Raw genomic sequence first — 22788 nt, forward strand, 5'->3', positions numbered from 1 at the left:
GTATCCGCCAATATTGGCCGTACGGGACATTCTGGATCCACTTGGGTAGGTGACCACTATCAAAGCTGAGATAACTGTTTACATCCACTTCCTTAAAATGTGTGGTCGTGGATAGATTACCTGTTTCATCAACTTGAATCACAAGATCTAGGAGTTGAACAGAGATGTTAGACATATTAGCTGTAAAATGTAACCCTAATGAATTCTTATTGAGGTTGGAAATGAACTCCAATGCCTCCCCCTTAGTACCAGTCCATGTACAAAACAAATCATCGATAAAGCGTTGATAAAAAGCTAATTTACCTGAAGTAAGGTAGTGTTGCGCGATGCGGACAGATTCGAACACCCCCATAAACAAATTAGCATAATTGGGGGAGAATCTCATCCCCATCGCGCAACCCTTGATCTGGAGATAAAATGTGTGATCAAAGGAAAACACATTATTTAGCAAAACAAACCAAATAGCATTGATTAGAAAGTCTTTTTGCTGAATAGGCAATGAAGGATCTTTTAACAAAAACTGGTGGACAGTCTCGACACCCTTATCATGAGGGATATTGGTGTTGAGAGCCTGTACGTCCATAGTAATAAGAATACAATTAGGGACAGGGAATAGATTCAGAAGTAAATCAATGAGATGAGATGAGTCTTTCAAATGGGAATCCAGTGCTACAACATACTTTTGCAAAAATAAATCCACATAGTGAGAAAGATTACTGATAATTGCACCTATCCTGGCGATAATGGGAAGAACGGGAGGATTAGAATAATTGTTATGGATTTTCGGTAGAAAATAGAAAAAAGGTGTTTTGAAATGTGAAATGTTCAGAAATTTGTACTCTTTTTTGTTGAGAATCTCTAGGGAGTCGGCCGTTTTTATCAATGCACTATATTCAACAAATATATCCATGGAGATATCACGATCCAGTTTAAGATAGTACTCAGAATCATTCAATAATCTGAGGGTTTCTGTAGTATAGAACCCCCTATTTATAATAACTACCCCCCCCCTTATCTGCATTCTTTATGATGATCTTATTATTATCCTTTAGGGATTTAATGGCGGCATTCTCACCGTTACTCAAATTTGTATTAGATTGTTTATTAAGGGGTAATGATCGAATTTCTTGAAAAATAAGCTGTTGGAATGTCTCTAAATGTGATCCCTTATGGTGAATAGCATAAAAATTACTACAACTATTTTTTGGTGCAACGTGCAACAAAAAATACCAGCTGGAATAATATACGCCTAGAATGTTCTGTTCACATGATGTATCTACTAATTTCCAAACGTAATTCCCTTGCTGATGATGCCATAGTTCAACTCAGTTCTATTAAAGAGAAACTCACTACATTTGATCAATGTTCTGATTTTTTGGAATTTAATTTAAAACTACAAGGGAGACTTAATAAGTTTGAAGATACACTAATTAAAAAGAAGGCGCTTAAATTTATGAGGGATAAAAAAGATAGGTTTTCTAAAAATATCAGTGCTTCTATGGAAACCGAATTACCAGCTCAGCATACTGTCAATCTATCTTCTACTGGGGATACAACAGCTCCCCCTTTGGATTGTACCAATAATTCAGTATCCAAACTGCATAATAAACAGCAAAAAATGTTTTACAAACAACATAAAGAAAGTCTAAAAGGTAGCACTCTATTTCAGATGAATAATCCTATTGTGCTTAATGAACGGTTGGAAATTTCTACATCATCCCCTCTTCTTAGGCGCGAATCAACCATATCTCCTCTAGATACAAAAGTACCACCACAAACTGCCAGTTTGTTCACATCTTCTGACATTAACCCCTCTGATAATATGTTGTGTCCTGGGCCCAGTGTACAAGAAAATTTTGACGGTCTCTTTCAACTTTCAGTTTATGATACTGACTGTTCACTAATATCACTCACCCCCAATTCCATTCCCTAATTCTTCACTTATCAATAGTAACACAGGTACTGATTTGCCAGTGATCAATACCATAGAATCCAATACTTTTATTAAGGAAATCACTGTCACTCCTTGTCACCAGAATCCTGGTATTGCATTATGTCCCTCTACTGGTGACTTACAAAATACCAAGATCACACATTTTTTTCGGGTGCTACCGGGTCACGAAGCCATGATAAAAAGAAAAAGAGAACAAGAGGGTCTAGGGGCAAGGGCAAAAACAAAAAAACTGGAAAACCCCCTAGACTAGATATCATAAAAAATACTGATATCCCAAAACAACACTCCAGCATCTTTAACATTTCGGATTATTACATTAAAATTAAATATATTTAATCTTTATTTGGATTTAAATGAATTCATGCAAAAGCTTACAGTACACGTCACTTTTTGTTAGAGGGTGGTAAATCTACCAAGACCCCTATATCAGAAGCACCATCCACCGAGTCAAATCAATTTCTGCACGTTGCACCAAAAAATAGTCGTAGTAATTTTTATCCTATTCACCATAAGGGATCACATTTAGAGACATTCCAACAGCTTATTTTTCAAGAAATTCGATCATTACCCCTTAGTAAACAATCTAATACAAATTTGAGTAACGATGTGAAGGTCGCCATTAAATCCCTAAAGGATAATAAGGAGATCATTATAAAAAATGCGGATAGGGGGGGGGGGGTAGTTATTATAAATAGGTGGTTCTATACTACAGAATCCCTCAGATTATTGAGTGATTCTGAGTGCTATCTTAAACTGGATCATGATATTTCCATGGATATATTTGTTGAATATAGTGCATTGAAGAAAATGGCCCACTCCCTAGAGATTCTCAACAAAAAAGAGTACACATTTCTGAACATTTCACATTTCAAAACACCTTTTTCTATTTTCTACTGAAAATCCATAAAAATTATTCTAATCCTCCCGGCCGTCCCATTATCGCCAGGATAGGTGCAATTATCAGTAATCTTTCTCACTATGTGGATTTATTTTTGCAAAAGTATGTTGTAGCACTGGATTCCCATTTAAAAGACTCATCTCATCTCATTGATTTACTTCTGAATCTATCCCCTGTCCCTAATTGTATTCTTATTACTATGGATATACAAGCTCTCTACACCAATATCCCTCATGATAAGGGTGTCGAGGCTGTCCACCAGTTTTTGTTAAAAGATCCTTCATTGCCTATTCAGCAAAAAGACTTTCTAATCAATGCTATTTGGTTTGTTTTGCTAAATAATGTCTTTTCCTTTGATCACACATTTTATCGCCAGATCAAGGGTTGCGCGATGGGGATGAGATTCTCCCCCAATTATGCTAATTTGTTTATGGGGGTGTTTGAATCTATGCGCATCACGCAACACTACCTTATTTCAGGTAAATTGGCTTTTTATCGATGCTTTATCGATGATTTGTTTTGTATATGGACTGGTACTGAGGGGGAGGCATTGGAGTTCATTTCCAACCTCAATAAGAATTCATTAGGGTTACATTTCACAGCTAATATGTCTAACATCTCTGTTCAACTCCTAGATCTTGTGATTCAAGTTGATGAAACAGGTAATCTATCCACGACCACACATTTTAAGGAAGTGGATGTAAACAGTTATCTCAGCTTTGATAGTGGTCACCTACCCAAGTGGATCCAGAATGTCCCGTACGGCCAATATTGGCGGATACGAAAAAACTGTACATATAATTCTGATTTCCTAAGGGAGGCTAAAATCCTGGATCAGAGGTTTGAACAGAGAAGTTATCCGAAGAACCTAGTTAGGGACGCCCACAAAAAAGCCAATTCTTTGACACAGAAGGAGTGTATTGATAGCATTAGGAGGAAATTGACGGAGCCTCTCCCCTCTAGAATTACATTTAGCAACTGGAGCTTCATTACCACTTTCAATTAGTCTCATGTGATGGTTAAAAAAATTCTATCAAAATATTGGTTCGTTTTGAAGGGGGATCCAGTGCTTTCGAAACATTTACCTCCCCACCCCATAATCATATTTCGAAGAAACCCGACTTTAGGGAATAAGGTTGCACCCAGTAACATGTCAATAGTCCCATTCATATCAAGACCTCGTGCGTCTCTGAATTTGGGCTGTTTGCCATGTGGGAGTACCAAATGTTTGTGTTGCATCTCTATTGGGAAAGGTGCACGTAAATTCAAATCTAACACGACGGGCAATATGTTTTTAATCAACTCATCTGTTAACTGTCAAACTACTCATGTAGTCTATCTGATTGAATGTGGTTGCGGTCTACAATATGTAGGCCGCACCATACAAACGATGCATGCGAGACTAAATAAACATAGACAGAACATAAAAAATGGCTTCATGTTACACAGCCTGTCGAAGCATTTTTTATTGATGCACCAAAAAAATTGGAAAGCGATGCAACCAACAATTATTGACCATATACCTGAGTATGTAACAGACCGTTTGAGTAGTTTAATAAAAAAGGAAAGCTTCTGGATTTTTAAGCTTGGTGCACTGGCCCCTGAGTGTCTGAACCTCATGATTGAGAAAGTTACTAACTAGACGTCTATTTGTATTTTTTTCTTTATTTTTTATGATAATTTTTTATGCTGATTTTTTATTATTATTACTTTTGGTGATTATTTTTATTTTGTATTCTTATTTTTTCTTTTAATTGGTTTTTATTAGGCAATTTGTTGCTGCCAAAATCTTGTAACAAATGATACATGCCCACTATCTGTATGTTATATTTGCCACTTTGCTGCTAAAATGTTGTAATAAATGATACATGCCCACTTTTTGTATGTTACATCTGCATATGTAATTCTGTTCTGTGATTTGTCCTTGTAAGGTTAAATACTGCTTCCTTGTATATCATTAATAAATATCTTCCTGAAGAAGACGGCGCACGCCGTTGAAACGCGTTGTGGTTTTACCCTAACTGGTGTCTGTGTACTCCTTTTGCGCTCCAGATACCGGCTATTCTGTTTCTGTTGTAAGTTTCATTCTACTAGAACTGATTAAAAAATAACAGCTGATCTTAGATTGGCAGCTATGGGCAAGCTGGGCAAGAAAGGCAATAACGATCAATTTTCCTTTAGACATTTTTCCTAAAATAACATGCTCTACAGCATGTAGAAGGTTTTAGCGTCATCTTAGAGAAAAGGTAATTTTTGTTGACTGTAAAAAAAAATCTTGCGGTATTTTACAGAAAAATAAATCTGTCTTTCAGCAGATTGTATGACTTTTTATAAGATTCTGGATACCAGAGCTTTTAGATTGTTAAACTAGAATATATATATATATATATATATATACATATATATATATATATATATATATATATATATATATATATATATACAGTACAGACAAAAAGTTTGGACACACCTTCTCATTTAAAGATTTTTCTGTATTTTCATGACTATGAAAATTGTACATTCACGCTGAAGGCATCAAAACTATGAATTAACACATGTGGAATTATATACTTAACAAAAAAGTGTGAAACAACTGAAATTATGTCTTATATCCTAGGTTCTGCAAAGTAGCCACCTTTTGCTTTGATGACTGCTTTGCACACTCTTGGCATTCTCTTGATGAGCTTCTAGAGGTAGTCACTGGAAATGGTCTTCCAACAATCTTGAAGGAGTTCCCAGAGATGCTTAGCACTTGTAGGCCCTTTTGCCTTCACTCTGCGGTCCAGCTCACCCCAAACCATCTCGATTGGGTTCAGGTCTGGTGACTGTGGAGGCCAGGTCATCTGGCGTAGCACCCCATCACTCTCCTTCTTGGTCAAATAGTCCTTACACAGCCTGGAGGTGTGTTTGTGGTCATTGTCCTGTTGAAAAATAAATGATGGTCCAACTAAACGCAAACCGGATGGAGTAGCATGCCGCTGCAAGATGCTGTGGTAGCCATGCTGGTTCAGTATGCCTTCAATTTTGAATAAATCCCCAACAGTGTCACCAGCAAAGCACCCCCACACCATCACACCTTCTCCTCCATGCTTCATGGTGGGAACCAGGCATGTACAGTCCATCCGTTCACCTTTTCTGCGTCGCACAAAGACACATGGTTGGAACCAAAAATCTCAAATTTGGACTCATCAGTAGTGTTGAGCATTCCGATACCGCAAGTATCGGGTATCGGTCGATATTTGCTGTATCGGAATTCCGATACCGAGTTCCGATATTTTTGTGATATCGGAAATCGGAATCGGAAGTTCCCAATGTATTGTTCCCAGGGTCTGGAGGAGAGGAGACTCTCCTTCAGGCCCTGGGATCCACATTCATGTAAAAAATAAAGAATTAAAATAAAAAATATGGATATACTCACCTCTCCGGCGGCCCCTGGACCTTACCGATGTAACCAGCAGCCTCCGTTCCTAAGAATGAGGAGTTTAGGACCTGCGATGATGTAGCGGCTTGTGATTGGTCATGTGAACAGTCACATGAGCGGTCATTTTTTCATATTTTTCGGATATCGGCCGATACCATCCGATACCGATACCTTTGAGTATCGGAAGGTATCGCTCAACACTACTCATCAGACCAAAGCACAGATTTCCACTGGTCTAATGTCCATTCCTTGTGTTCTTTAGCCCAAACAAATCTCTTCTGCTTGTTGCCTGTCCTTAGCAGTGGTTTCCTAGCAGCTATTTTACCATGAAGGCCTGCTGCACAAAGTCTCCTCTTACCAGTTGTTGTAGAGATGTGTCTGCTGCTAGAACTCTGTGTGGCATTGACCTGGTCTGTAATCTGAGCTGCTGTTAATCTGCGATTTTTGAGGCTGGTGACTCTTGGTCTTCCTTTCCTGGGGCGGTCCTCATGTGAGCCAGTTTCTTTGTAGCGCTTGATGGTTTTTGCCACTGCACTTGGGGACACGTTCAAAGTTTTCCCAATTTTTCAGACTGACTGACCTTCATTTCTTAAAGTAATGATGGCCACAAGTTTTTCTTTACTTAGCTGCTTTTTTCTTGCCATAATACAAATTCTAACAGTCTATTCAATAGGACTATCAGCTGTGTATCCACCAGACTTCTGCACAACACAACTGATGGTCCCAACCCCATTTATAAGGCAAGAAATCCCACTTATTAAACCTGACCGGGCACACCCGTGAAGTGAAGATCATTCCCGGTGACTATACTCTTGAAGCTCATCAAGAGAATGCCAAGAGTGTGCAAAGCAGTCATCAAAGCAAAAGGTGGTTATTTTGAAGAACCTAAAATATAAGACATAATTTCAGTTGTTTCACACTTTTTTGATAAGTATATAATTCCCGCATGTGTTAATTCATAGTTTTGATGCCTTCAGTGTGAATGTACAATTTTCAGTCATGAAAATACAGAAAAATCTTTAACCCCTTAATCCCATATGACGTACTATACCGTCGAGGTGGGGTGGGCCTTAATTCCCGGTGACGGTATAGTACGTCATACGCGATCGGCCGCGCTCACGAGGGGAGCGCGGCCGATCGCGGCCGGGTGTCGGCTGCATATCGCAGCTGACATCCGGCACTATGTGCCAGGAGCGGTCACGGACCGCCCCCGGCACATTAACCCCCGGCACACCGCGATCAAACATGATCGCGGTGTACCGGCGGTACAGGGAAGCATCGCGCAGGGAGGGGGCTCCCTGCGGGCTTCCCTGAGACGATCGGTACAAGGTGATGTACTCACCTCGTACCGAACGTCTTCTCCCTGCAGGCCCCGGATCCAAAATGGCCGAGGGGCTGTATCCGGGTCCTGCAGGGAGCACTTCCGGGTCGGAGCAGGCTGCAGATGAAAGCTGCAGCCTGCTCCGATGAAAGTATGATCGCAGATATGATAGAGTGCTGTGCACACTATCAGATCTGCGATCTGTGATGTCCCCCCCTGGGACAAAGTAAAAAAGTAAAAAAAAAAATTTCCACATGTGTAAAAAAAAATAAAAAAAATTCCTAAATAAATAATAATAAAAAAAAAAATATTATTCCCATAAATACATTTCTTTATCTAAAAAAAACAAACAAAAACAATAAAAGTACACATATTTAGTATCGCCGCGTCCGTAACGACCCAACCTATAAAACTGGCCCACTAGTTAACCCCTTCAGTAAACACCGTAAGAAAAAAAAAAAAAAAACGAGGCAAAAAACAACGCTTTATTACCATACCGCCGAACAAAAAGTGGAATAACACGCGATCAAAAAGACAGATATAAATAACCATGTTACCGCTGAAAACGTCATCTTGTCCCGCAAAAAACGAGCCGCCATACAGCATCATCAGCAAAAAAATAAAAAAGTTATAGTCCTCAGAATAAAGCGATGCCAAAATAATTATTTTTTCTATAAAATAGTTTTTATCGTATAAAAGCGTCAAAACATAAAAAAATGATATAAATGAGGTATCGCTGTAATCGTACTGACCCGACGAATAAAACTGCTTTATCAATTTTACCAAGCGCAGAACGGTATAAACGCCTCTCCCAAAAGAAATTCATGAATAGCTGGTTTTTGGTTATTCTGCCTCACAAAAATCGGAATAAAAAGTGATAAAAAATGGTCACGTGTCCGAAAATGTTACCAATAAAAACGACAACTCGTCCCGCAAAAAACAAGACCTCACATGACTCTGTGGACCAAAATGTGGAAAAATTATAGGTCTCAAAATGTGGAGACGCAAAAACTTTTTTGCTATAAAAAGCGTCTTTTAGTCTGGTTTCACACTTGCGTTTTTATCTGCATGCGTTTTTTAAAAAAACCGCATGTGTGAAAAAATGCATGTAAACGCGGTAAAACGCATGCGTTTTTATAGAAAAACACAAGAAAAAAACAAAAAACCCTAACCCTACCCCTAACCTGAAATACGTGGCACTGAAATACGTGGCACTGAAATATACGTTTATATACGTATATACGTATATAAGTGCCACGATATTTCAGTGGCCACGTATTTAAGTGCCACGTATTTAAGTGCCACGTATTTAAGTGCCACGTATTTAAGTGCCACGTATTTACTTACTGAAATACGTGGCACTGAAATACGTGGCACTGAAATATCGTGGCACTGAAATATCGTGGCACTGAAGTATTTACGTGCCACGTATTTTTCAGTGCCTGAAATACGTGGCACTGAAATACGTGGCACTGAAATACGTGGCACTGAAATATTGTGGCACTGAAATATCGTGGCACTTAAATACGTGGCACTTAAATACGTGGCATTTAAATACGTGGCACTTAAATACGTGGCACTTATATACGTGGCACTTATATACGTGGCACTTATATACGTGGCACTTATATACGTGGCACTTATATACGTGGCACTTATGTACGTGGCACTTATATACGTGGCACTTATGACTGTCAGAAAATGTTCAGTAAACGGTTAGGGGTAGGGTTTCAGGTAGAATTGGGGAGTTTCCACTGTTCAGGCACATCAGGGGCTCTCCAAACGCGACATGGCGTCCAATCTCAATTCCAGCCAATTCTGCGTTGAAAAAGTAAAACAGTGCTCCTTCCCTTCCGAGCTCTCCCGTGCGTCCAAAAAGGGGTTTACCCCAACATATGGGGTATCAGCGTACTAGGGACAAATTGAACAACAACTTCTGGGGTCCAAGTTCTCTTGTTATCCTTGGGAAAATAAAAATTTGGGGGGCTAAAAATCATTTTTGTGGGAAAAAAAATATGTTTTATTTTCACGGCTCTGCGTTGTAAACTGTAGTGAAACACTTGGGGGTTCAAAGTTCTCACAACACATCTAGATAAGTTCCTTGGGAGGTCTAGTTTCCAATATGGGGGGGTTTGTACTATTTGGGTACATCAGGGGCTCTGCAAATGCAACGTGACGCCTGCAGACCAATCCATTTAAGTCTGCATTCCAAATGGCGCTCCTTCCCTTCCGAGCTCTGTCATGCGCCCAAACAGTGGTCCCTCCCTACAAATGGGGTATCAGCGTACTCCAGACAAATTGGACAACAACTTTTGGGGTCCAATTTATCCTGATATCCTTGTGAAAATACAAAACTGGGGGCTAAAAAATCATTTTTGTGAAAAAGAAAAATAATTTTTATTTTCACGGCTCTGCGTTATAAACTGTAGTGAAACACTTGGGGGTTCAAAGTTCTCACAACACATCTAGATAAGTTCCTTGGGGGGTCTAGTTTCCAATATGGGGTCACTTGTGGGGGGTTTGTACTGTTTGGGTACATCAGGGGCTCTGCAAATGCAACGTGACGCCTGCAGACCAATCCATTTAAGTCTGAATTCCAAATGGCGCTCCTTCCCTTCCGAGCTCTGTCATGCGCCCAAACAGTGGTTCCCCCCCACATAGGGGGTATCAGCGTACTCAGGACAAATTGGACAACAACTTTTAGGGTCCAATTTATCCTGATACCCTTGTGAAAATACAAAACTGGGGGCTAAATTTCATTTTTGTGAAAAAAAAAAAAAAAATTATTTTCACGGCTCTGCGTTATAAACTGTAGTGAAACACTTGGGGGTTCAAAGTTCTCACAACACATCTAGATAAGTTCCTTGGGGGGTCTAGTTTCCAATATGGGGTCACTTGTGGGGGGTTTGTACTGTTTGGGTACATCAGGGGCTCTGCAAATGCAACGTGACGCCTGCAGACCAATCCATTTAAGTCTGCATTCCAAATGGCGCTCCTTCCCTTCCGAGCTCTGTCATGCGCCCAAACAGTGGTCCCTCCCCACAAATGGGGTATCAGCGTACTCCAGACAAATTGGACAACAACTTTTGGGGTCCAATTTATCCTGATACCCTTGTGAAAATACAAAACTGGGGGCTAAAAAATCATTTTTGTGAAAAAAAAAAATAATTTTTATTTTCACGGCTCTGCGTTATAAACTGTAGTGAAACACTTGGGGGTTCAAAGCTCTCAAAACACATCTAGATAAGTTCCTTAGGGGGTCTACTTTCCAAAATGGTGTCACTTGTGGGGGGGTTTAATGTTTAGGCACATCAGGGGCTCTCCAAACGCAACATGGCATCCCATCTTAATTCCAGTCAATTTTGCATTGAAAAGTAAAATAGCGCTTCTTCCCTTCTGAGCTCTGCTATGCGCCCAAACAATGGTTTACACCCACATATGGGGTATCGTCGTACTCAGGACAAATTGCACAACAACTTTTGTGGTCTAATTTCTTCTCTTACCCTTGGGGAAATAAAAAAATGGGGGTGAAAAGATCATTTTTGTGAAAAAATATGATTTTTTATTTTTACGGCTCTGCATTATAAACTTCTGTGAAGCACTTGTTGGGTCAAAGTGCTCAACACACATCTAGATAAGTTCCTTAAGGGGTCTACTTTCCAAAATGGTGTCACTCGTGGGGGGTTTCAATGTTTAGGCACATTAGGGGCTCTCCAAACGCAACATGGCGTCCCATCTCAATTCCAGTCAATTTTGCATTGAAAAGTCAAATGGCGCTCCTTCCCTTCGGAGCTCTGCCCTGCGCCCAAACAATGGTTTACACCCACATATGGGGTATCAGTGTACTCAGGACAAATTGCACAACAATTTTTGGGGTCCAATTTCTTCTCTTACCCTTGGGAAAATAAAAAATTGGGGGTGAAAAGATCATTTTTGTGAAAAAATATGATTTTTTATTTTTACGGCTCTGCATTATAAACTTCTGTAAAGCACTTGTTGGGTCAAAGTGCTCACCACACATCTAGATAAGTTCCTTAGGGGGTCTACTTTCCAAAATGGTGTCACTTGTTAGGGGTTTCAATGTTTAGGCACATCAAGGGCTCTCTAAATGCAACATGGCGTCCCATCTCAATTCCAGTCAATTTTGCATTGAAAAGTCAAATGGCGCTCCTTCCCTTCCGAGCTCTGCCCTGCGCCCAAACAATGGTTTACACCCACATATGGGGTATCAGCGTACTCAGGACAAATTGCACAACAATTTTTGGGGTCCAATTTCTTCTCTCACCCTTGGGAAAATAAAAAATTGGGGGTGAAAAGATAATTTTTGTGAAAAAATATGATTTTTTATTTTTACGGCTCTGCATTATAAACTTCTGTAAAGCACTTGTTGGGTCAAAGTGCTCACCACACATCTAGATAAGTTCCTTAGGGGGTCTACTTTCCAAAATGGTGTCACTTGTGGGGGGTTTCAATGTTTAGGCACATCAGGGGCTCTCCAAATGCAACATGGCGTCCCATCTCAATTCCAGTCAATTTTGCATTGAAAAGTCAAATGGCGCTCCTTTGCTTCCAAGCTCTGCCATGCGCCCAAACTGTGGTTTACCCCCACATATGGGGTATCAGCGTACTCAGGACAAATTGTACAACAACTTTTGGGGTCTATTTTCTCCTGTTACCCTTGGTAAAATAAAACAAATTGGAGCTGAAATAAATTTTGTGTGAAAAAAAGTTAAATGTTCATTTTTATTTAAACATTCCAAAAATTCCTGTGAAACACCTGAAGGGTTAATAAACTTCTTGAAAGTGGTTTTGAGTACCTTGAGGGGTGCAGTTTTTAGAATGGTGTCACACTTGGGTATTTTCTATCATATAGACCCGTCAAAATGACTTCAAATGAGATGTGGTCCCTAAAAAAAAATGGTGTTGTAAAAATGAGAAATTGCTGGTCAACTTTTAACCCTTATAACTCCGTCACAAAAAAAAATTTTGGTTCCAAAATTGTGCTGATGTAAAGTAGACATGTGGGAAATGTTATTTATTAAGTATTTTGTGTGACATATGTCTGTGATTTAAGGGCATAAAAATTCAAAGTTGGAAAATTGCGAAATTTTCAAAATTTTCGCCAAATATTCGTTTTTTTCACAAATAAACGCAAGTTATATCGAAGAAATTTTACCACTAACATGAAGTACAATATGTCACGAGAAAACAGTGTCAGAATCGCCAAGATCCGTTGAAGCGTTCCAGAGTTATAACCTCATAAAGGGACAGTGGTCAGAATTGTAAAAATTGGCCCGGTCATTAACGTGCAAACCACCCTCGGGGCTTAAGGGGTTAAATGAGAAAGTGTGTCCAAACTTTTGGTCTGTACTGTACATATATACATATGTATGTATATATATATATATATATATATATGTATATATATATATATATATATATATATATATATATATATATATATCAGAAACAAAGACAAAAGTGAACGGCACTGCCCAAAACTTATTAATTGAATTAAAGCTGGTATTTATGTCATTTTTGTCCAAAAACAGCCACATTATAAGATTCCGGGTGCAACTCCATAGAAGACCAGATTTGTTCCATAGTATGAAGAGAAGAAAAAGCGGAATGCACTCACCAATCTCAAAAGACAGCTTTTGAGATTGGCGAGTGCATTTAGCTTTTTCTTCTCTTCATACTATATATATATATATATATATATATATATATATATATATATATATACCGTATATCTTATCTGTCACTGTGGAATTAGAAATATGCATTCACAGTTATGAAAAGAGTCATGTTCATACTTAACAGTGTTGTGGTTTCCACCCTCTCTGCTGGGAAAAAAAAGAAAGAAAAAAACATTGTCCATAAAGTATAAGGAATGTTCCACATATCCATCAAACTATTCAACATATTTATAGTAACCAGTAAGGAGCGTCATCATCTGCAGCTGAGCCGGTCAGATATCATTATCTGTACATAGAGTAATCTGCTAAGATTATAATAAGATCCTAAAACATTGTAAACTTTTCTAAACCCATATTGTGATCTCACCTGGATCAGATGGCAGTGCAGCATAACAGCATAAAGTTAGCGATAGCATACCAATGACGTCCAGTCTAGGCATCTTGGCTTGGATCCGGTAACTTCTGCCTTGGGATTGCAGATCAAATACGAACTTCCTGGCTATTTCTGCCCTTTAAATTTCTTTTCTCACTTCTCTTTTTGTGGTGATTTTGCAATCTTAGCTATATTACCATTAGCTTTGTTTGACTGTTGGTCTGAAAGCTTTAGGGATTTTCATGTTGTGGGATTTTCATCTAAGCAGGGACAAGTAATTCTTTGTGTGCATGCAGCTGTCTGAAGAGCATGTTTTCCTGTTTTCTTGTTAATACTGAAATCATGGAAAAAAATTTTCAGCTTAACACCCAGCTTGCTGGTTTCCTCTCCCCACACTGAACTCTTCAACTTTGTTAAAAAATTCGGATAAATAAGGGCCTGTAAAAATAAAAGACAAAATGGGATTAATGCTAATTTGGCATTTAAAATCACTGTGATGTACAACAACATGACGGCAGGGACTTAACCCTTACCAGTGATGTCGCTCTCTCTGCCCTACATACAAATAACACACATTATGAATTCTTTACTTAAAATGCATTCACTAAACCACTAAATGTGTCATGTAAATTGTTACCAGATGTAACGTCATATGCCGACCACCAGATCCAGGAGCACAAATCAAACTTCAATTTCATCACTTCATCTATAATGTAACCATCACTCCCCAGCTGCGACTTAATTCTCACCAGATGTCAGTAACAACCTATCCAATCCACAGAGGTAAAAAAATCAAACCGTAAATGTACATAAATTAAGTTATGAGTAATGATGGAAAATGACACAAGAAAAACATATTGAACACATGAAGAAAGACAGAGGCAAAAAGCCATGGCAAGTTATGACACTAGCTGAAATCTATCAGTAATAAGATCTATAAGTAATAAGTGAAAATAATATCAGCAGGTTCAACTGATGACCTATAAAAAATGTGTCTCATTACCAAGGTGACACACAAGAAACATGTCATGATAAATAAAACCAGTGAGCTGTCTCAAGAGTTTTGCAACCTTATTGTTGCAAAACATACTAATGGCATTAGTTACAGAAGAATTTCTAAGCTACTGAAGCTTCCAGTGAGCATGGTTGAGACCATAATCCAGAAGAGTAAATATCTTAATTTCACCGTAAACATTATGACCATGTGCTCCCCGCAAGATTTCAGGCAGAGTAGTTACCCGAATTATAAGAAGAATTGTCCAAGAACCAAGGACCACCTGTGGAGAGCTACAGAATAACCTGAAATCAGCAGGTACAAATGTTTAAAAAAAAACTAAAAGTAATGCAATGAACTTTCATGGCTTGTATGTAAGCTCATCACACAATGCTTCATTGCTGAACAAAAAGCATGTTCAAGAGCATTTAAAGTGTGCTCAACAACATTTAGACAATCCTGTGAAATACTGACATGCCATAACACACACCATGTTTGGAGGCCACAAGGCACTGCATTTTACACCATAGCCTCAAGTCAACACAGGTGGGGATTCTCTAACAAAAAGGCAATTCCCACATGTGTTTAGACTGTCTAACAGCTGCAAATCATACAGTTTCAGAGACTGGAACATTATATACCAGCACTCCCAGATGCTTGGTAACACTCGAGCATGCTCGTATAAGATGTTATATGAGCTTGTTCATTCATCACTAGAGTTGAGCGAATATCTTTGGGTTCCCGCTTATTCAGCAAGCTATAGCACTTACCAAATAAGCTGCAGAGGGAACCTGGTTACATGGAGCATGCCGGCTGATCAGCTGGTTGGCGCTACAGCTGCATATGTTCCGGCTGTATCACTGTCACATCACATGCATGGAGAGCCTGTGTGTAGTGCTCTCCATGCATGTGCTGTGACAGTGACACAGCTGCTACACATGCAGCTGAGGCGCCAATCAGTTGATCATCCAGCATGCTCCATGTATCTGGGTACCCTCTGCAGCTTATTTGGTAAGCGATATAGCTTGCCGAATAGGCGAGGATCTGAAGAAATTCATTCAACTCTATTCATCACTAGTGGGAGCATCATGGTGTAGGGCTATTTGTCTGCATACAACACTGGTAAACATCATATACTTAAAGGAAGAATGAATGGACAAATGTACTGCAACATTCTTGATAAAAATCTGCCATCTACCAGGATGATGAAGATGAAATGAGGGTGGACATTTCAGCATGACAATGATCTCAAACACACAGCCAAGGAACCTCTATGTTGGTTCAGAGAAAGAAAATAAAGCTGCTAGAATGGCTCAGCCAATCATTTAACCTGAATCCAACAGAAAAGTTATGGAAGTAACTAAAGCTTAGAGTTCATAGAAGGAGCCCAAGGAACTGTGACAGGGTCACTGACACAGTATGGGAGGAAAGATATGTATCACGAAGACTGCTTTCTTCCATGATCTATAAACCCATAGGTTTCTTGTCAGCATGCTATGTTCCCAAAGAGTTAATCAGTCATGTTATGGGATGGGTTTGTATTTGAGTAGGTAAGAAATGGGCGGGACACCTACGCACCATATCTCCACCTCAAGGGTGTGGCTGGGATATTAAATGTACAGCCACTGTTTTTTTTCGCTGTGTTGCAGTTTGGAGAGGAGAGACTACAGACGTAGCTCCAGGTGGAGCTGAAGACACATGGTGATCTGAGCAGGCAAACCTCTCAGACATATAGACTTTGCTATATGTTTTCTTTTTGTTTTGCCTTTATGCCAGGAAGGCCATGTTTACTTTGCTGAACCCTGTTATGGTTTATAGTTTCCATAATAAGCCAGCAGGTGATTTACCACAAGAATTGTTCCTGTATCTACTTTTGGAAGCAGCTGAATGAGTCAACCTCTCACACGTGGTGTTTTGAATGCTAGCAGCATTTCAAGAACATGCATAAAGGCTGTGGACAGCTGCATGTCCTGGGTAAAATCCACCATTCAGCACAAGACATCTGGCAGCATGGAGGTGCTTGTGAATCATCTGGTCCAGGTTCAACAGTAGCAACAACTGGCCACTCCACAGCAGCAGCAAATGGCGCAACAGGTATACGAGTAAACTGTTGGTACAGCAGCTCCAACAAACCACCAGGGGACCACAGCAGCGACAGCAACAGGAGGCGCTAATGCGTCAAATGGAATTCCTCGCAGAGGCGGTTTGTGGAAGGCCGGCTGTCTCCTGCTTAACTCTAGGTGATGACTCGTACGTCCGGAAAAGGGAATGAAGAGCCATGCAAAAAATGACCCCGGGGGATGATGTGGAAGATTTCTGACTGTTTTCAAGAGGGTGGCAGAACGGGAGAAACTTCCGCCAGAGCAGTGAGTAGAGATGCTTACGCCATATTTGTCAGCAGAACCTCAAAAGGCATATTATGACTTAGCCCTCCAGGATGCCAAAGAATGTGCTTCATCAGTGCTACCACATTTCTCTACAGTTGATCCCTAATAAGTTTGTGGGTGTCAACAGCATCCACGGAAATGCCAAGGACTACCCTGTAGCCAGAGGGACCATTGAAAAGGACTGTGGTACTAAGTCCCATGAGGTTGGGGTAGTAAAAGACTTAATAGATCCTGTCATACTGGGGCGAGATTTTTCACTATTTTGGAACTTGTGGCAATAGGGGGCTGCACAGAGTGTCCCGGATAAAAGCCAAGTCCATCTGGAAGAGGCTCCATCAAAAGTAAAGATGGCAAAGTTTCCCCTATGTGTTCTCTTTGGAGAGAAGTAAAAATGGTGACAGAGTTAGATGTGCCCTAAGAGAAATTTGGGGCTGCTCAACTTACAGATCTTACATTAAAGGGGGCATTTGATAATGTTACCGTATGTAATGGGGTTGCTCAAGAGCAGGGTGCTGACACCAAGTTCCCTCATTTTGCAGTCAATGGCAGTTTGTTGTATCAGGGGACCAACCTGAGAGAAGGTGAGATAGTGAAGCAGCTGTTAATTATGGGACCCTACCAGTGGAGGATTTTAGACATGGCTCATTCGCTTGTTTTGGGGACACTTATGGGGGTCGAGAAAACTTAGGAGCGTGTAATGCGGATGTTGTATTAACCAGGATGTTACCGTGAGATCATAAATTATTGTAGGTCATGCCCCAACTGTCAGATAACCGCTCCTACTTCTCACTCCCAAAACACTTTAGTCCCATTGCCTGTGATAGAGGTCCTATTTGAGAGGACTGCCATGGACCTAGTACGTCTCCTAGTTAAATCTGCATGGGCCATCAATACATCCTAGTGGTCATGGATTATGTGACCTGGTACCCTGAAGTGGTGCCACTAAGGAACTCTTCGGCTAAAAATATTGCCCGGGAGCTTGTCCATATCTTTGCTAGGACGGGCCTACAAAGGAGATTTTGACTGACCAGTGAACTCAATTTATGAGTAAAGTGATGAAGGAGCTGTGTAGAGTTCTCTGGATTGCACAGCGGGAACCTCAGTTTACCACCCGCAGACTGATGACATGGTGGAGCGCTTCAACAAGACCTTGAAGGCCATGCTCAAGAGAGTCATGGAAAAGGACGGTTGAGACTGGGGCTATCTGCTTCAATTTCTGCTTTTTTGCATCAGAGAAATCCCTCAAGCCTCCACTGTCTTCTTGCCGTTTGAGCTCCCATATGGTCAACATCTACGAGGGCTCCTGGACACTGCCAAGGAAACCAGGGAAGCCAAAGTCATGCCACCCCGGAGCATCATTGAGCATGTCACCCATTTGCAAGAGAGGATGGTGCACGTGATGCCTATTGTGAAGGAACATCTTCTCCAGGCGGCACAGGTGAGGATATACCACCTATCAGCAAGACTGAGGCAGTTCCAGCCAAGGGACTATGTGCTATAGGATTCCTGAAGCAAGCTGGGAGATAATATCAAAGGAGGTTAAAAGAATGCTAGACCTCGGTGTGATAGAGGAATCAAAAAGTGAGTGGTCGAGTCCCATTGTCCTCGTGCTGAAGCCCGATTGCAAGTGGTGGTTTTGTAATTACTACCAAGGGATGAATGAGGTGTCTAGTTTTGATATGTATTCGATGCTCTGCTTAGACAAACTTATTGAACGACTTGGGCCCGCTAGGTACATTACAACCCTCGACCTGACAAAAAGGTACTGGCAGATCCCCATGTCCCAGAGTGACAAGGAGAAGATGGCCTTGTCGACCCCTGATGGTTGGTTCCAGTACACCAGAATGCCTTTTGGACTGCAGGGGTCCGCAGCAATCTTCCAGAGGGTGATGGATTGGATCTTGGTTCCACATAAGAAGTATGCCGCAGACTGTTTGGATGACATTGTCGTCTTCACCCCTGACTAGAGTACCGTATTTTCAGGCGTATAAGACGACTTTTTAACCCCTGAAAATCGTTTCAAAAGTCGGGGGTCGTCTTATACACCAGGAACGGCTTGTGCAGGGAGCGATCCTGGATGGTTCCCAGGGTCTGGAGGAGAGGAGACTCTCCTTCAGGCCCTGGGATCCATCTTCATGTAAATCATCGCAGGTCCTTCGCTCAATGCATCCTTAGGAACGGAGGCCGCCGCTTGCACCGCTGAGAGCCGGGGGCCGTCGGAGGGTAAGTATATCCATATTTTTTATTTTTATTCTTTTTTTTACATGAATATGGATCCCAGGGCCTGAAGGAGAGTTTCCTCTCCCTCAGACCATGGGAACCATCCGCACTGCACACGCCGTATAAGACAATTGGGCGTATAAGATGACCCCCGTCTTATACGGCGAGTATATCCCAAACTCCATATTTTATATGGAAAAGTTGGGGGTCGTCTTATATGCCCATTCGTCTTATACACCAGAAAATATGGTAGTCGTCTACCAAAGGTACAGGCAATCCTGGATGCATTAAGAAAAGCTGGGTTCACCGTAAATCCAAAAAAGTGTGCCATAAGGAAGGAAGAGGCCTAATATTTAGGCTACATCATCCGGAGAGGCGAAATCAAGCCACAGTTCTATAAGATCGAGGCAATTCAGAAGTGGCAGTAACCACTCTCTAGGAAGCAGGTGAGGGCATTTCTTGAAATTGTTGGGTATTACCGGCGGTCTATCTCAAATTTCGCCATAATTGATGCACCATTAACAAATCTCTTCAAGGACAATGCGTGTCTCATTAAGGCAGAGGTGGCAGGTTGAGGCCCTAGAGGAGATAGAGGAGAAGGCAGAAGCAGTGGAGGAAGTGATAAATGTAGAGGTTTTTCCTGCAAGCCTTGGGGTTTCCAAGACTTGTGGAGCAGCGCCTGTCCCCACAGCCATGAGTCACCCTGTGCCCACTCAGCGAGATGTAACGCCCTTGGCCATGCTTACTCTTCCAAGTGTCTGTGGTGAAACAATCTTTTACGTGACCACAACTATGGAACTGTGGGCTGGCTGCAGTGCAGAGGGTGGAATACAATGAACCGGACAAACTGCTGGACCGTGAGAGAGGTGCAGGCGGAGATGTTACGGTGGATTGACAAAGTTGTGGTATGCTTGTTCTCTTAAATCAGTCAAAAACAGCAGTCATGTCCGCTTCCATTACAACTGATGGCTGGCTCTCAGTCAGCATGACTGGAGCATGTTAAGAACCCAAGGTTCTGTGGTCAAAGACCTGCATCTCAATAGTTGGCTCAGTAACAGAGAAGGAGGAAGAAGCAGCAGATGTAATTGATGGGGCGGCTGATGGTTGTTAAGGTCCACATTTTTGCGCAGTGAGATTTCCACAGTAACGCATGTTGATTGCGCATGTGAAGGTTCATGCATGTAGTAGTCAAATTATTGCACTTTGTATCTCAACTCAGTTTTTTGGGGGAAATTTGGCAGATTACATTTGTTGGCTCATCCTTTGCAGTGTCAAAAAAGGCCCAGGCTAGGCTACCCTTGCCATATCTGTGAGCTGCAGACCCATGGATGCTGCTGGTCACAGCTACAGTTGTGGCTGAGGATGCATTGCTCATCATGGCTGCATCACTACATTTCTGCAAAGCACGGTGCAACATAACCTCTTCTTCTTCCTACTCAGATGATCTACTCAGCTATGTGTCTCTATGTTCACGCCAACTGGCATCTAACACCTCATCATCATCATCTTCTGTTATCAAATTCCTCGCTCTTGAAGTCACCCTCCTCCTCTTCCTGCCCTGACACGCACAGTACAGAGTCTCAGCAGGATCACCTCCCCCCAAGGGGTTAACGTCTGGTGATGAGGGTCAGGATGCTGTTCGGAACCTACTTCGCCCTGAGTACTTGAGTTCACTTGTTATGACCATTTCATAGAATGTGTGAACAGCTGTGCATACCCACCCATCTATCGTTCTGTATAGTCAGTTGTATGGTTGGAGAGTTGGGATGCGGGGGGAGGCAAGGGGAATTTGGGTGCCACCTCTGTGGACTGTACTGGGTATGATGTTGGAGGAAGAGGAGGAGAGGCCACCTGAAGCTGCGCTTGCCATCCACTCAAGCACATGCTCTTTTTGGGCCTCATCTACAAGGTGTACCGCTATGAGTCTGCCAGAGAAAGATAGTGGAGTAGCCCGTCCAGTAACAGAAGTTGTCAGATGTCTTTGCATAGGACGTGATGTTGGTTCACTAGTGCTTTCACAAACATTACCACCTACCCACGTACACCTTAAACACCAAGCCTATTCCCCTTCCATCATGGCCTCAATTTTTCCCAGTCATGTTGCTCAGATAGTGTGGTAGGAGCCCAGTATTAACAACCAAAAATTAGATTTTAAATTCTACATCACTTTTGCAAACAGCTGAACTTCAGTGACAGTAAATTCCAAGGTGAACTATGGTGTGCTGTATCATTTTAGTCACAGAAGAAAGAATTGTTTGAGTGTGGATGAGGCCTGTATGACAAAGAAGTTATGCTACAAACAATTTGAAAGTCAGATGTCCCCTACTGTATGTTGTTAGGAGCACAAGACTTTTTTTTGTAGCCTCTGGATCAGGCCTCCATAACACACTAGATGATACAAATTATTTTAAAATCAGGTCCTCTTCTGTATAACGTTAGGAGCACTATACTTTATGGGTGGCCTCTGGATCAGGACTCTACAGCTTAATTTCAACCCAACAAAATGACAAAGTGTGATACAGCGGGTTGTCTAACTTTTTTCAACTGAAAAATTATATATATTTTTTTGTGCTTTAGGTCTGCAGACAGTTTTATATCACCACAGCACTAAATGACAAGGTGGGATACAGAAGGCTGTTTCATATTTAGCTAGTGAAAAAATATTATTTAAATGCTATACTCGTGCATGGAGCACAATAGAAGCAGTGCAGAATGCACTTGTAGGACATGTGCCTTGCTGGCTTTGTCTGTGGACCTCAGTAACGGCAAAAAAGAAAAAATTCTGGGAGGTAAATTTAACAGACAAACTGGATACTAGCTAGCTTCATTATCTGACTGATATACAACCACCTAGCTAACTAGCCTAAATCTTGCTGCTAACAGTGCGAGCATCAGGAGCAGGCTCTCTGCGCTGTTACAGTGTCAAAATCGCAGTTAAACAAGATGTCCACTCTTTATATGGAGAGGGACATGTGATTTTAGCAGCCAATGACACAAGCCGTTGTGTAATGACATTGTGAGTGTTTCCTGCGCCCTGATTGGCTAGCCGCAATGTGCACTCATAAAGTTAGGAAAAAATAAAAAATTACTGTTTACAAGAATGCCGCGACTCTGAGCTCTGCAAACCCCCTTCCCTCATCAAACACATGCCAAACGCACATGATACACCACCATTATCGTTGCTAAAGTGCTAAAAATACTTTTATGTCAACGCAAATATTTTCCCGCACTTTTTACCAAATGTTACAGATTTTTTCTGATTTTATTAAATTTTGCTCATATTTTCGATCATGAATCCGAATGTGCCATGTTCGTGCCGAATTTGTGTTTGGCGATCGTTTTCCATACAAATTTGCTTATCACTAGTAACAATGACAGTAGTGTGTACACTGTTTTACTTAATATTACAGACCAGACAAGTTTTATCATGGCTAACAGATGCAGTTATTGCAAAATCAACAGATTCAGTAATGTATAGGTCCTCTTAAATAATAATTTATTTATTATGGATGCTTCATTGC

General features: G+C 41.0%; 1 protein-coding gene across 11 annotated transcripts in view; it reads right to left on the bottom strand.

Annotated features, from left to right (window-relative positions):
* LOC143788318 (complement factor H-related protein 3-like) overlaps positions 1 to 13985 on the bottom strand; it is a 249585-nt gene extending 235600 nt beyond the window's left edge. For 5 of the 11 annotated variants that reach the window (XM_077277890.1, XM_077277889.1, XM_077277888.1 and 2 more), the window contains exon 1: positions 13661 to 13985. In XM_077277890.1, coding sequence (XP_077134005.1) covers positions 13661 to 13733 — 73 coding nt within the window. In that variant the 5' untranslated portion in view covers positions 13734 to 13985. Of the gene's footprint in view, positions 1 to 13410; positions 13441 to 13660 lie in introns of all 11 variants that reach the window. The other 6 variants (XM_077277883.1, XM_077277879.1, XM_077277884.1 and 3 more) reach the window with 3 other exon arrangements.
* Between the last annotated feature and the right edge of the window lie 8803 nt (positions 13986 to 22788).

The sequence above is a fragment of the Ranitomeya variabilis genome, chromosome 8 (assembly GCF_051348905.1).
Source record: "Ranitomeya variabilis isolate aRanVar5 chromosome 8, aRanVar5.hap1, whole genome shotgun sequence".
Lineage (NCBI taxonomy): Eukaryota > Metazoa > Chordata > Amphibia > Anura > Dendrobatidae > Ranitomeya > Ranitomeya variabilis.